This window comes from Glycine soja, chromosome 18 (genome assembly GCF_004193775.1).
Source record: "Glycine soja cultivar W05 chromosome 18, ASM419377v2, whole genome shotgun sequence".
Classification (NCBI taxonomy): Eukaryota; Viridiplantae; Streptophyta; class Magnoliopsida; order Fabales; family Fabaceae; genus Glycine; species Glycine soja.
The window spans coordinates 5,538,853-5,555,587 of NC_041019.1; the positions used below are offsets into that span (position 1 = coordinate 5,538,853).

General features: G+C 32.7%; 1 protein-coding gene across 3 annotated transcripts; it reads right to left on the reverse strand.

The window, feature by feature from the left end:
• Positions 1–3,264: 3,264 nt before the first annotated feature.
• LOC114396175 (6-phosphofructo-2-kinase/fructose-2,6-bisphosphatase-like) lies at positions 3,265–15,586 on the reverse strand. 3 transcript variants are annotated; one of them, XM_028358076.1, is made up of 23 exons: positions 15,197–15,584; positions 15,034–15,097; positions 13,319–13,614; positions 12,471–12,626; positions 12,027–12,236; positions 11,809–11,904; positions 11,206–11,304; positions 11,054–11,083; positions 8,557–8,610; positions 7,605–7,658; positions 7,446–7,523; positions 7,259–7,350; positions 7,128–7,185; positions 6,977–7,051; positions 6,193–6,240; positions 5,974–6,071; positions 5,418–5,493; positions 5,085–5,147; positions 4,889–4,980; positions 4,658–4,726; positions 4,511–4,574; positions 4,347–4,412; positions 3,265–3,663 (listed from the first exon to the last, which is right to left on the reverse strand). In XM_028358076.1, exons 1-23 carry the CDS (start codon positions 15,377–15,379, stop codon positions 3,586–3,588), a joined length of 2,199 nt encoding a protein of 732 aa, XP_028213877.1. In that variant the 5' UTR covers positions 15,380–15,584; the 3' UTR covers positions 3,265–3,585. The 3 variants fall into 3 exon arrangements, 2 of the variants coding, with proteins under 2 accessions (XP_028213877.1, XP_028213878.1); XM_028358077.1 differs by lacking the exon at positions 3,265–3,663 and adding an exon at positions 3,796–4,205 and having other exon boundaries at positions 15,197–15,585; XR_003663242.1 differs by lacking the exons at positions 3,265–3,663; positions 4,347–4,412; positions 4,511–4,574; positions 4,658–4,726 and having other exon boundaries at positions 4,916–4,980; positions 5,402–5,493; positions 15,197–15,586.
• Between the last annotated feature and the right edge of the window lie 1,149 nt (positions 15,587–16,735).

Sequence of the window (16,735 nt, forward strand, 5' to 3'; positions counted from 1 at the left end):
AATAAGTTATCGAGTCATGATAAAATATTGTCTGTGTTTAATAAAATTTTGCATATGTTAAATAATAGTTTAAGAGGTTGTGTAAAACAATGGACCGTACGCAAGTAAGTCGATAATTTCTCTGATGTGGTGAATTTAGGGGATCCCTAGGCAAGGCCTATCATTCCGAGTCAAGATTCTTTATAATTTTGCAAAAAATTGCACCAACCGCAAAGTAAGCCAAGAAAGAGAAGCTTGCTTGAACCATTTTTTGCTTGGTTATTATCATGAATAAATAGTACATGTGATGAGAGAGAGGGTAAGTGATTTTTATATTATTATCTAACCATAAATTATTACTATATATGTACAATCAATTTATTAATTTTATAATAATTACTTTAATAAATATACTGATAATAAATTTTAGTTATTTAATAGTATAAAATTTTGAGAAAATATATTATGTAATTTTATACTTATTATTTAATTGATTAAAGGTCATACTCATACCAAATGCCATTTTTATTGATTAATTGTGTAAAGTTTTTACACATAATATATACTCAGAGTTATAAGATTAACTTAATATCTGAATGAAAAAGAAAAAGAAAATATTATTATTTAGTTAAACTTTGTCAACATAGGAGAGGATATTTTGTTGGGGTAGAAGAAGAAGTAGAAGTGGGGTTGGGGATGGGGTCCCCATTATTGGTTTTAAAAGGGGCAATGGATGTTCAGGGGTCCCATGTGAATGGAACCAGACAGGTCAGAGCTTTTTTTCTACTCACTTTATTTTGGCATACCTTCACCACCCTACAACCAAAGCTAAATGCCAATAGTAACAGTAGATATCTATTTTCTTTGCATAGATTCCACCATTTTTTGCTGCATGCTTCCGGCGATGTGTGTATGGTATATTGGTATAGGCTCGTGAACTCTGACGTACCCCAAATTGCCACCATGTAATTATTGTATCATGTAAAAAGTGAACCTATGCAGTTGAAAATTATTGCACCTTTTTCTTTTTAACTTCATTTTTTGTAGTTATTTGATTTTGATCACTCTGACGGGTTTAATCAATTACTTAAAGAACAAAAAAATTAACAACTTCAAATTTTATGAAAAATGTAGCAAGTATATTAATTTAAATGAGCTGTATATATATGTTGGGGGTGTGATGGGGGAATTTACATTGAAGTGTTGATGGTATTTATTGTGATTTGTCGTTAAATATATATGCCCTCCAAAAAAGTGCGATCAGTTCTCATGGCATATCTGAGCTGCTGCTACTTATCCACATTATAAGGCTGATGATGGTCCTGGTAGCTGTAATATGCATGACTCTTCTAAAGTGATCAATTTAAATGATAAAGTAAATAATTTTGGTCTTTTCATTGAGGATTAAATATGCACATAGATAGTAAATTATGAGAATATGAACTGTCAATGATCCCCCACAATTGTAAATGAACAGGTTGGGGTGCAATTTTAAATTTGAGTGATTAATTTTTAAAGGAATTTTGTATGTTATAATTTAAGAGTTTAATAGATATATATATTTAACAGCAAGGTTTTTATCTTATTAATCAATCAAAAATCACGTTTAATATATAAGTTTTAAATTGCAGTTTAAAGTTACAATTTCGTTACATTATTAATTTGATATTGCAGAAAATTACCAATAACTATGTGACCATAAATGTGTTTGCATTGCGGTCTCTACACCCCCAAAACTTTGACAATGTGATCAAATTTGTAGTAGTAAACCATATTTTAAAATTTTGTAATTTTTAAATAATTATTACTAATTAACAAATTTAACATAATTTCTGTCACTGTTATAAGTGAGAAATATTCAACGATTTTACCTATAATGACTAATCATATTTTTATTTACAAGATTTAAATATCTTGCTTAGAGAATTTGAACTCATTTTCACTTAAACTAATCATATGTTTATATATATATATATATATATATATATATAAATTGTCACTTTAATGTAAAAACAAATCTTCTGAGAGGTTAAGATTTATGTAGCTAGTTAAAAACATAACCATGGGAATGGGAAGGCAGGAGTTCTTCTATGTGGGTCACAAGGGTGGGTTGGGGTTGAGTTGAGGTTGTCTTCTGACGGTGGAAATGGGAATCAGTTCAACAAATTCATTGCTTCCTTCAAACAAGTGAAGATGTAGATAGATGGCTATAGACTCTACTCTTGCAATCTGTCCAGTGGAGCCTGTTACAGACATGCATGGGGCATGAGTATGACACATATGGAATATGAATAACTAACTTTAAAGTCTTTGGTTAATATTGACTGTAACATAATAACAATAGGTATGTATTGTGTATAATTCCCCATGAGTCATGCAGGACATCCCCTTGCAGAGACTATGTTGTCTATGTGCTGGAGAGTGCCAACTGTGTGACCCAAGATGTGAAAACATTCTCCAATACGGGTTATTTGAACAAATCATCACAATCATAATAGTACATGATATTAATTTTTTTTTTTTTTTTGTAGAAAATGAGGTTATGTTTTCAAATGAAAAAAATGGGATTTTAATTTTGAGTGATACATGCTTAAGTGAATGAGAGTTTAGAACAATTTAATTGATTAAATTTGTATTAGACTTTGAATGCAAAAAATAAAGAAGTGACAAAAAGATTTAATCCCAATAAAAACTAAAATATTAAATTCTAGCAAAATTTGGACAACAAAGATCACACATTCACACGTTTATAATGAAGTTTGAAAATTGTTAATAAAGATTTAAACCGGGTACTTGATAATGATAAAAATAAGAAAAAGAAAAAAAAGTCGTCCATACAAATTTAATTATATTAAAATATAAAAATAAAACATATTCTCTTTCTTTTTTTTTATCAAATACAACATATGCTAATCTCTACAAAAATATAATGAAAAATATGATTTGATCGTTTATGAAAAAAATAAAGTAATTCATACTATATTTAATTCCTGTAAAGCGATTAAATCCGTAAAAAATATTTATCCACCATGAAAGATTACAAAGTACTTACAATTAACTATAAAATCACCTTTTTCACTTTTGCATATTTACTTAGTTTAGTGGAGACAAATTCATATCAAATAAGGAGTGAATGCTATGAGATATTACGAACTACTTTATCAAAGGACTAGAATATTAAAACCAGAATATAAATTCTTATCACGGGAAAGAGGTTGCATCTTCCTGGTATTCCATAAGCCTAACAGGAATTTTCCTCCTCTCAGTAATGAGTACAAAAAAAAGTATACGTAACACTTCCATAATGGTAAGCATTCTTTTTTCAATTCCAATCAAGAGCTTAAACAGGTAATATTTAGCCTAGGAATGTGTATTAGCTATTGATGAAATATAATATTTATGTAAGATACCTCATTTACACTTGAAATGAAATAATATTGAATTTGAAGAGCGTAGCTTCCCTTCATTATGGTAATTTTAAACAATGTAGTCCATTTACGGGAATATTACATTTTGCCAATAAATTAAAATCAGAAGAATGGATAATTGGTTTGTAGGCCATAGTATCAGTATGGTATTAGAAAGAGAACTTTTCTTCAATTCATTTCAGTCCATTAGTTTATATCTTTTCTCTTGGACACCCGTGACTCCCATCTGTATCTCAATAATCGTATGAAGAGGAACCTGGAAATGACAAATCTCACGTTAGATATCCTCAGCATATTCATCATCATTCATCAAAAGTCATGATTTCTCCAACTGACACGATGAACCCCACAAAAGTTTGTTAACAAAAAAAATATAAGTACGGCAAAGAAATGCAATCTCCATTCCATTAATTAGTGTAACTAGAAACAACTGTAGTTTGTGCTTCAGTAAATCCTCAATTTTGTCCTTGGAATTGTATGCACTAGTCACTTTAGTCCCTGACCTCAACTTTACTAAAATTTTGCTTTAGTTCCTAACTGGAAAATACTATTTACAAACTAAAATGAATAACATTTTTCAAAGTCCAGGACTAAAATGATCAACACATACAATATCATGAAGAGTAATGATACATAAACACCTACACAATGTATACACCTAATTGACACTCATTATGTATAAACCTAACTGACACTCTTCATTTTTCTCTATCTCTTGTCATATCTACACTCTTCTTTCTTCTGTCTCTATCTCTCTCCAGGTGTGTAGTAGCACACAAGTGTCCATGCATTATTTTCCTATCAGGAATGAAGTTAGGCTTTACTAAGTGTTCTTTAAATATTTGCAACCAAGTCAATTAGGCCAAAGCATCAACTCCATGTTTAATATGCACCCATCTAGTAAGAACAAGAAGTTCAGCTAAATAATTCACAAATTACCTCTATATGCGGAATTTCGTTCAAAGGCCTGTCAGCAAAATAAGCATATAGTGCCCTCAAAACTGCCTGCAATGCGAAACAAATCGAAAAACCTCACGAATTAGAACAGTCAACCATATAAATTCTTTACAAGCATGAATTTAGCTTAACGACTTGCGTACAACCTGGTGAGATATCACAACAACAGGTGCTCGTTGTCGCTCAAGCTCTATAATTACAGGTTCTAACCTGTATTATTACTAAAACTTGAGTTATTTATATCAAACAAGTTGAGGAAAGGAGCTAAATAATGTTTATAAGATAAAATATACCTTTGAATGACATCCAAGTATGACTCACCCCGAGGATAACGATACCTAAGCTTATCCTTCTTGCGTGATCTGCAACAAAATAAGAGGGGAGGGAAATAATAATTACGGAATTTAAACAGCATCTTCTTACCCCAAAACCAAAAGAAGTTTCACATTGTGCTTCTTTATTATCAGACATATTAGTTGCATACAACTTGCAAATAAGAGAGAAATTACAAGTTTGCAACATACTCATACTCCTCTGGCATGTTTTTCTTGATTTCTGCATATGTCATACCATCACACACCCCTGCGTTTATCTCATCAAGTGCACGCCATTGTATCTGACATATATAGATAGTAAGTCAACGTGTAAATTTGTCAACCTATTTCTTGTGAAATAAATAACATGACTGCACACAACTTTAAATTCAAGTATGACACTAACCTTGGGAAATCCAACAATTGGACTGGCTGTCAGAATTGTTCGTTGTAGTGTACTAGTCCATATCTAGACAAGAAGTTACAAATATCACAAATCATCCTTCACTTTAATATTTGCTTATATATTTATACATGCTGTTTAGCAGATTCACTATAAATGATATATAATCATTTGACACTGGATCACAGTTCACCATAAATGTTATATGCAGATTTAGCAGACAATGCCTATGCCATAGGCATAAAAGGATAATAATTTTCAAGCATCAACTTAGTTTGAGCATTGAACTTCAAGGAAAAAGGAAGAGATTGAATCTGTACAATTGATAAAGCTTACAGAAGCAGCCCGTTCTGATTTGAGACGCTTTCCAACAAACTTGGCAAGCTTCTTTGAATAAAGTTCTCCTGCCTCACTGTTATAAACAAATTGCATAGTGTTCTAGGTATTCAGCCGAATATTGAAAATGATTCTAAAAATGCCAGATATCACATTAGAAAAGAGAGCAATGAAGCAACAATTTAAGGATAGAGGAGTTAGAACTATTACACCGATTCAACCTTGCAACAAAGTCCTTGGATTTATTATCTAACTACTTTTTGTCTTCCCTCAAAAATCAATTCTGCCATAATACTAGAAGTAGATGAAGATGACAACAAGCCTTATTTCTAAAATTGAAAGGGGGAGGGGGAGATTGAAGAAAAAAAGAAGACAGGATATTTAAAGATTCCAACAATTAAACCCCACTTTCCTGAGTAATTATTTGTTAATAAATCAAAACATTGACCAGATTGTTCATTTACATTCATATCTCTTCCTTTTCTACATCCTATATCATCCTAAATTTTAACCTTACATTGAATAGCAACTGAAGAGACCAAATATAAGAATATACCTTATTGCAGTATCCCCTCCAATTCTGCCTCTCACATTATCCTGACTTTCCCCATGTCGAGTAAGTAAAATTGGGCGTGGGGTAAGATGTGTATTTACCTGCAGAACATAAATTTAGGTTCATAGAAATGTATGGGTCAATATAGAAAAACTAGTTAATTAGCTTAGTTCCAGCATCCATGGGTTTTGGTATTTAACTACATCCTTCAAAAATACTTACCAAGAAAAAGACAATTCGGCCAGGAAGGTAACCACTGATATTATTCACCTAGACCAAAAGACAGAAGTTATTAGCAATTAACAAATCAAAGTCACACTTGAAAATAAATGAGTAGGGCAAAATTCAAGGACACACACATGTACTCTACATTCAATCTCGGCTAGTGTTCACAAAAATAAGAAGAGCCAATGAATTCTAAGGCAAGCAAAAAGTTCTGGAGTCCATGCTTAACCACTCTGTCAATGATCATAAGTTTATAACACTATGACTCTTCCTAGCTTGTCTGTCTCCACTATGCTAGTTCTCATGCTGGCATGACATGTACACCATAACACTTTCATATGATGGCAACATTCCTTTCCAATACTATTTCTTCTCACCACAAACACATCTTGAATTTTGTGCTTTCAGTCAACCATGGAATAAAAAAAATAAAGGGAAATCAAGAGTACTATAATTATTTAGAGTTATACGTGAAACTAAACCATTTCAATTTCCAAGATACCATCATTAAGACATTGCTGCAACTACAATTTACATCTAGTTATGTCCTAACTTAACAGAGCTGGTTCCCGAACCAATTATGTCCAACACATCTTATGCTAATCTCATCAGAGATTTCTTGTTTGATATTACTTCATTCCATTGCCTTTCAACTATCAAATTACAGCTACTATATTGACAATAAACTTTCAAATGCAATCTCTTGCACTAGCCAACAAGATAATGAACTACGTAAAAGGATTATGTTCAATGAAACAATGAAATAAAACATTGAGCTTACTTGTATTTGTCCACCATGCCCACTGACCATATCAATCATTTTTATGTAAGATCCTTCATTAACTGTCTCATAAACCTGGTGCATAGAATCAACATTATTTAAGGAAAAAGGTAGCTAGCACAATCATAAAAAGTACACGGTATATACTTGCCTTCTCATAATTTTCTAGACGATTTTTAAAGTCTTGCAATCCAGCCTCAAAATCTGGCCTGCAAAATAAAGTTAATTGCATATGTATCCACATAGCCAACAATATAGCATTGGTTTTAAATGAAACATTACTCTTCTGCATAATCAGGACTTTGCTGAATTTTAAGGCGAATATTCCTTTCAATTATATTTCTATCATTGCATATTGTTTCCAGGAAGATTATCTACAGCAAAAGAACAAATAGATGGATCAGAAGAGTTCAAAATTAAATTTATCATTCTCATATCTTATACTTATTTCAGTGCCATCTTTGACTACCTTGCATCTTCCTTCAGCCAATTTCATCAGCATGTTTCTTCGTTCCTTGCTACTGTTTGTGGCATCAAATATCCCAACCTAAATCGAAATTAAAACTTATGCAAAATAACATGAAAGAACATATTAAAATAACAAAAGTATTCAACAAGAATGATTTACCTGGCCACCTTCTTGCATCCAAGAGATCATATCTTCAAATGCCAGTGCTGCTACCTAATGGCACGTGATACATTAAAACTATGTACACAGAGAAAGGGTCAACGTGGTGTCAACTTTACGAAAACCATCTATTACAAATCAAAAATTAGAAGTAGCATTACATTAAAGTCTAACACAGTCTAAACATGTTGATGCCTTCCAATATGAATTTTTCTTTTGTTTCGTTTATTCTAGATTAGCTGGGTGGTGTTACTTCATATTAACAGACTCATTCAAAATAAACCAGACAACAGTAGTAGCATATTTTGAAGAGTAACCCTGTTTTTACAAGGCAACGCTTGCCAATAGGAATTTTTGGTTTGGATTTCCACCCTACTTTTATGGGGTCAAGATAGTGTTCCATCCTATAATTGACATTATCTGATTCATTTTGCATTATGACATCAGCAGATCAACCCTTGTACATAGGAAAAAGGACATCAACCCTTGTCAATAATGGTGCACAATGCACTTAGACTTTAATGTTTTCACATCACCTATAAAACGTTAATGATTATTAACAAGGTTAAAATTGCCGCGTTAGTAATATTTTTTAAAAAACCAATTAATTAACCTACTTTTATTGGTCTGTGTAATTCAGTTATAAGTGTCTTATATTAAGGATTAGAGGGAGTAGGTTTTTTTAAAGAAACCATGACATGTATGATTCATAACAAGAAACAGTTAGTATGGTTTCCTTGAAAGGCACAATGACAAAATAATTTGTTAAATAAACTAGATTTAAGAAAAAATATAGTCCCATGGAATAAGATACAACATCACAAAATTCTAAATAATAATAAACAACTTATGGCCTAGCATGTAAGCTATAGATTTTACTGCGCCAGTTGTTTCAGACTCACAATTAAACTGCTCAAATTAATAATTAAAAAAAAAAGAGAATCAAAACTACCTCATTCCGTGCCTCCATGCCTTCCGGATTGTCAGCTCGAAAGAAATCAGCAGACTGCAAAGAAGAATATTACATGATTAAGATTACCCAAGGAAACATGGCTGGCTAGTGCAAGTGTGCAACATCTTTATTTCAAGAATAAAACATTTAGAAAGGGAATCAGCTGTCACTGCCTCATGATGATCTCATGATGTCACAATATTGAAACTTTTATGACCCTTACAAGACATTATATTTGATCATTGACAATGATAGAGTTATAAAATTCATTCTAAGGGTCTTGCCCCAATATCACAGCTTCTTTAACTGTTTAGACTTTAGAGTTCAATACTTTCACCTTCCATCTTATGTAAATATTTAAGTTCAGCACAAGGAACCTGTAACACTAGGTCCACATTTTGAAGCCCACTGGGGTTACATTTGAAAGGGTGTGTTGGAGTTATAAAACCTTTTGTTTGTCTCCCATAGCTTAATAACTAAGCTTTTAGGTCAAGTGACTCAGACTCAGTGAGAAGTAAGTCCTCATGAATACCTGCTTACTAATTCATGCCAATGTCTATTTTCTACTACCAATGAAAGGGCAGTCATGCTAAAAATTTTCCATATATTCTTGTGGGCTACAATTAATTGTAATATTTTATTTTGCCAAAAAACGGACTAATATTATGATCCATTTGATGATACTTAAGCCCACTAATAATGTGATTAATTGTTTATGGGCTTTGGACACCTAATTCTGATTAGTATGGGAAAACAATGTGAGCCTAACCATTGGGCCCATAATGGGAGGTGCCCAGGGTTAATAAATAGCAAGGCTAGGTCCCTTTTGCCATCACGTTATCAATTGCTCTATAGGGTTTGTCCCATTGAAACTCTAGTATAAGGAGAGTGTGATCACGCAAGCGAAGGCTTGGCTTTTGGGTTTCTACAGGTTGTAGTATGCATAGACCATTCTCATCTTTTTGATGATGACTTCAACAAGTATTTTATCGGCGTTCTAAATTTTTATAAAATATATATTATTGGCATAGTTTTCCCAACATTTGGTATCAGAGCCAACTTTTATATGATTTAGAACCTGATCATTATTTATTACATTCTTTTGATTTCGATTATTATTATGCATTCATATTCATTATACGATCATGATCAATTTCGTTCATATTCATTATACGATCATGGTCAATTTCGTTCATTTATAAAAAAAAAAAAAAAACAGCACAAGTCTGAGAAGAACATAAGAACAGATTGTTACTTCCATTTTGTTCTGTCTACATGTCAAATAAGCACAGGTCTTTGGCATCGTGGTCATACTTTCAACCATTTCCCAGGGGTATGAAAAACCACAAAAAACCAGCACCCCCATCTAAAATCAGTATGAAGCCCAAAGGGCATCAACAACTGTGGGCATTATCTGCAACATGAATCTCTTAGCATTTCAAATTAATATTCCTTTCGGACCAACTTTGTTAAAAGAGTAATGCTGCAAACACACCGTTTAGGCACAAAAGGTCACAGTCCTGCACAATATTCCTTTGGTGGTGCAGCTGGGTCAACTATTCAATTGAATGATATTGGGCATGTTTCCCATTTCTTCTATAGAAACAAGTGGACTATTTCTTTACAAATTGTGCTCATTTTCATATGTAGCAATTCTGCCTAGATCTCAGGTTCATAAATACCATCAATATCTACCAGAGAAGAAGCAACAAAAGTGATAATAAATATAGAAGTTGCGGGTGTGTCAAAGCAAAGCCCTGTGTGCAGGGTTATCTAACAATTGAGAGTGGGTATATATGTGCATGTGTATATGTATGAGTCCTTACTCTTGTTAAAAAGACACAATCACTGACCATCAACCTTTTAGCAAATTACCCACTTACTACCTTCTTTTCAGTTTCTGAACTCCAATTGTGTCATATTCTGATGAGTTCATCCCTAGATGTTACTCATTTGAACTTTAGAATTTAGAAAAGTAAATAGTTGAGTGAAAATGTTCCAGGATCCAATTGCAAGGTATGAGACTTGAGTCTCACATTGGAACTGCCGGCATTGTAGTGTTTGCCTGGGCCTAGTGCATAGACAGCCCACATGCCATTCGGGCTGCGGAGTGTCGTGGGTTGTTTGAACCAATTGCAATGTGTGGGACTTGAGTCCCTACGTTGGAAGCAGGGGATTCTAGCGGTTCTCCCAAGGATCTTATCAAAACATTAGATAAAGAATTCTAAGAACATTGCCTTGGCATTATTTTCACCTGCTATACCTTCCGCACTATCATGAACCACATTTATTCTCATGACAATCAGTATCATACATCAATATATAGTACTACATCCAATGGGGGATATAAATAAAAGCAAAAAATAAAGCACTAAATATATAAGAGAGACAGCAATCATGAGAACTATTGTGCAATTAAATATATAATGTAGTTATGCACAAAATCTTTAAATGAGAAGGCATGGATTATTTCACAGATTCATATAATAAACTTTACCTGATTAGCTCCATGCTTAAGGCGACGATACTGTGACATCCAAAAATAAGTGGGTTAATCTTCATAGTTCATACTTGACATATTTCCAGTTTCGCACTAGGTCGAAGTATATTTTGATTAAACAGATGAATGATGTTAAGAATGTGAACAACCTTCCCAACATTGAAGTGTTTGGTATTATGACCTAACCATCGAAGATATCTTGTAAGTTTAGCTGCAGTGAAAGTTTTACCTCGGGCTGGCAGACCCACCTAAATAAAAGAAATTAGTTAAAAATTAAATTTATTTTTTAAAAAATTATTTACTAACTTTGATGAACTACAGATGGAAATATGACATTTTTTCCATACCAAATTCAAGCTTTCAGTATATATTCTTAATTTCGAATCTTATCTAATTTACAACTAGAACTTCACATCGAAGTAGTAAAAAAAAACATGACTGAGAGAATTACTAAAACTATGAAAATTAATGAGTAACTAGTGCAGCGGAGTAATTTAACAATTCAACACATAATTCTAGAAGAATTTTGATATGAATCAAAGAAATATTATTCATATTTCAGATTGCTCCAAAATAATTACTAATCAAAGGCTCTAAATAGAATGCATAATAAAAAGAAAACTAGGGAAAATAACTTAGAAAAGGAAAATAAACAAGATAGAAACTAATTATCTCATAACAAAATAGGAAACAAAATCGAAACTAATTATCAAGTTTTGCATCAGTAACTAACTACTAATCATGCCAAATACCAGGATAATTGCCAAATGTCTATCTTCCTTGGGACCCAGCATCTGATCAGCAACAGCTGCAGCAGCAACAGCTCCAGCAGCAGCTGGCATTGAATTCTATCAATAAAAAGGCAAAGGAACAGAAACAATTATTTGTGGACAACCTCACAACACAATAAGTTAGTTGACTAGCAATAACTTTGAACAACAAACAAGAAATGGAAATCATTTATACAAACCTTGGTATCACTATCCAAATTGAGATCAGTAGAGAAAATATTTGAACTAGAAGATTTTACAGGTCTAGGAGATCCAACACCTCTATCAACAAAAAGTCCCCTCTGACTCTCTTGCTTTTGCAGAGGTGAAAATGTTCCAACTGACTTGGATTCAACCATTCCAGGACTTTGAAATATCTTAGATGGATCAGGTACAATAACCTCCATCTCCTGATTAGAACATCAGCATAACCTATTAGATGTAATGAATTATGTACATACAGTTACAGATACATTAGAATAAAAAAATAAATAACAAAGTAAAGATTCATCGTGAAAAAAATGAACAGGTTGAAAATAAGCACACAATATATCCTAGGACTGATTCAAGTTTTTAATTAGTCAATTATACTCACAACAATAAGCTGTAATCATAATTTTAAAATGCAATTTTGAAAGAAAAACCTTGATGGGATATGAACTGCTGCCAGACCCAATAATTAGTGACCTTGGATTCTCTGTCAGGTTAGCGGCATATACATGTGCTGAATTTGCTGAAGTTGCGGGAGTTGGGACAACATAATGCTCAAGATCAAGTTCCAAACCTACAGAACAACCATTCTGAACCAAAAATATAAAGTAAGCATAAATCACTTAAACCTTGGCAATAAACATTTCACATTTTTTTTATCAGCAAAGATATAATTTATATATTAATTGAGTACCAGTGGTACTAAAAGATACAAGTTACAAATCCGAACTGGTTTCAAGTCAGACTTTGTGTTTGAACTAAACCAGATACTGGATACAGAGATTTGTACTACAGATATTTATTATAGATTCCTATCCTCAACTTCTTAAAAACCCTTCACTAAGATTGGTGGACCATTGATTGTAGTGAATGTCGAAACCCTTCTCCAAGTGTCTGGGCCATGTCCATAATAAACATTTCGCATAACATCCCTCATAGATTAGAAAAATACTACGAAACAAAGTAACTAACTACCGCTCCAGAGAGAGAACACAGCAAAATTAGTTGGAATTAAAGAAATTTCCTGATTACATTACATAAAATATAGAACAATCAAAACATAAAATTAACTGGACTATCAAACTAACCAATACTTTTGCACTAAAAGTTGAAAAATATTGTCTAGAAAAAGGTGAGGTTTTAAGTACAAGACATCCAGCATGTACACACTATCTCAAGAGTTAGAACCAGATTAACACTTTGTTCTACGATAACAAGGAAACAGAGGATTACAAAGTAAAATGAAGGTGGCCAAGAGGAGGGGTTTTATTTTTTATCTTACCTCACCACTGGTCTGAGGTGCTGAATTTATGCTAACATCAGGAATCCATCTCACAGATGAAGGACGAAAATTATCCTGATAAGCCCTCCAACTCGCTGCAAGGTCAAAGGGAGAAACCCTGTCTGCTTTAACAAAGACTTGATACTCAAGAACCTCGCCACTATCAAGCCTAAACAACGCAAGCCTGGCATCCTCTTGCAACGCTCCCCCCACAAGCAGGCGGCTAGGACCCTCCTCAACAAAACAAGGTGTATTGCTGTCCTTAGGCTTCAACAGGAATTTGAAATCCAAAGTTTCTGAAATCCATGCATACTTCAAAAAACTAAACACCCCTCCAATTTCACTATTGAGACAATCATGCACAACACAATTTCCATAACCTAACTCGCCAAGATACCTTAATACTAGATTCCCTGTTCATGGTAAAGGCAACAAAACCATTGCTAAAAGTCACATTTACCTCCCCCCCCCCCCCCCCACCCCGCGAATCTTAAGACATTATCTACTGTTTCATTGAGCATACTTTTGTTTAAGTCAATGAGATAAGGAAAAGCAAGAGAAAAAGGCTTACATATATTTTTAGCCCATATAATATACCCACTTTTTGGTTTTACTACTTTTAATTTATTTATTTTAAATAGTCCCTGTTATATTCAGTATTTTCACATTAGTCTTTGTTGTTTCCTAGTTGTGGTTAATTGATGAGGTGACTATATACATCCACAGTTTTCTTTGTTGTTAGTTGTTACCTAGTTACATCACGTCACTTGCACAATTTTTATTCTAATTCCTCTAAATACACCTAATTTTTATTTTAGTCCCTTACTCCCTAACTCTTTCTGTTCTCCTTCCACTTTCCAGTGGCCTGCCCTCCCTCTCATCCTCTTCCCCTCCCATAATCAATGCACATAGATAAGTCAATGAGATAAGAAAAAACAAGAGACAAATTATTAAAAATTACAACTTTTCGAAGGAAAAAAAACCCTGAAACTCCAAAGGAAGTCAAAGCAAGGAAGGAAAAGGCATTACCATGATCAGGTGGAACAACAAAGCTAAATTCTGAAACCCACACATAGTTCGAAAAACTAAACACCCCTTCAATTTCACTTTTTTTTTCTATAAGGATAGTCTTTCTATCTTTTGTTCCAAATATACTTTTGAAATTGAATGATAACCCAAACATGCTAACAATCACACACAACACACTTTTCATCACCAAACTCCATTCATTTCACAAAATTGCCAAGACACCTCAATACCAGACTCCCTCCTCATGGTAAAGGCAACAAAGCCATTGCTAAGAGCCACACTTTCCTTCCTTTTTTTAACCATAATCTTAAGACATTATCCATTATTTTATTGAGTACAATTTTGATAAGTTAATGAGATATTATAAAAAAAAGAGAAAATACACACGTTACTATGTCATTCAATTAGAATTTGACATGTATGGTAAATTTGTTGGTTTTTACAATAAATGCCTTCTTGCAAGTCGTCACACCTATCATGATTTCTGATTGCTTAACAATTAAACCTTACAATAACTACCTTGAAAGTCGTCACACCTATCATATATTTTATGATTGGTTGAGAGTGTAAAACTTTTGTTAGTGACCGTGCATAGAAATTAAGCTCATTAAAAATTGCAACATTTGAATAGGAAGAAGAAAAAAACAACAACTTGGAAACACAAACCAAAAAGTAAAAGGCATTACCGTGATTAGGTGGGACAACAAAGCTAAGTTCCCACATTGACACCGATTCCCGCTCCATGAAAAGCTAATGCCAAAACCGAAAAAGCAATGAGAAACAATGAAAAAGAAGACATACCCAGAAGAAAATGAGCGAAATGAAGAAAAGGGTAGGGATCAAAATTACAGCTTTGGAAGGATCCCAAGAGCCAACAAGAGGAACAGAGCCATAAACGTGAGGAACAAGGTCCCCTGTGAGCTTCCGATTCTCCATCTTGAGAGAGACGTAGAGTTGGCCACCTGCATGATCGAGCCTGTCACGCTCTTCCTTGCTCCCTTCCTCTGCGTCCTTCGATGCACCAGTTCCCATCTATGTGATGAAGATTCTGCGAAGCGTGTGTGTGAATTGTTATTGTGTGTGTGTGGATGTGGGTGGATAAATGGATAGGAAGAAGGGGATGGGTGTGTTATGTGTAAGGATAAAGAAAAAGAGGATTTGGGAAATTGGAAAGTGAGAATGCGAGAGAGACAAGGGAGTGTGAGGTTGGTTGAGTGAATGTGTGTGTAAGGTGTTGCTTTGTCTTGGATTGGACCCTTTATACCTCACTCTCTGTCTCGTGCTTTTGTGGTCTACTAATATTTTGGCTCTGACTATGTCCTATTTGCATCATCTTACACGTGTTATTACTGAATCTGAAACTGAATTCAATTCCATCATTGTGCTCTCTGTTTATTATTATTCTTCCTTTTTTTATAGTATCCAACTAAAACTATTAAGTCTGATTCTGATTCTCGGTATGAGTTTGATTACTTGATCATCTGAAACATACCATATATAAGTAATTAGAGTTTAACAAATCATGTAGTTATAATATCATTCAATTATAATTTGTCAATCATATGATTTTTAAAATAATTAAATAAAAGTCGTTTAACCCATCATCCATTATATGCTATTGTATAATTTTTTTCTCATATAATTATTATTTTGTGTTTTATTACTTTTTTTTACATGTCTTAAAAAAATATTTAACATTAAAAGAAATAAGTTTTTGTTTTATGAAATTTTAAGAAAGAAGATGACATCCAAATTCAAATTCAAAAAATACTTAATAGAATATTTGTAAAATTTAATGATCGCAAGAAAATAGTTTTATTTTATTATTTAATCACAAATAATTATTAATATATTTTTTAGGAAAATTATTATAAAGTTAATAAACTTATTATTATATATAATAATTTATGATTAAATAAGAATATAAAATTGTTTAACATTTTAAATGCATAACTCTTTTTCCTCTATTTATATTTAGCTCGTTTCAAAGATATCGGGGACATTGAGGATAGGGTTGATGACTTTTAATGTTAAAAAATTATTTCTCTTGTTGACTAAGCTTTCTTGTGGGTCATTGACTTCTCTATTTTTTTTTCTACAATAAACAATACTTTCTTAGTGTTTCTTTCGAGTGTTTATGCTGCAGTTTTCGTTAAAAAATAAAATTATTCAGTTAATTTTGTGGATCTATCCTCCTAATTATATTTTTTCATATACAAAATTCAAACACAAAATCTTATTTAAAAAAAAAATCTTAGTAATAAATTAGTTTTAATATGCTTCTGTATTTTTAGTTTACCTTTTAAAATGTTGATTTAATTATTACTTTATTACCTGTACAAATTATTTTTAACAAAAAAGTATATTGACTTTTTGAAGAATATACTA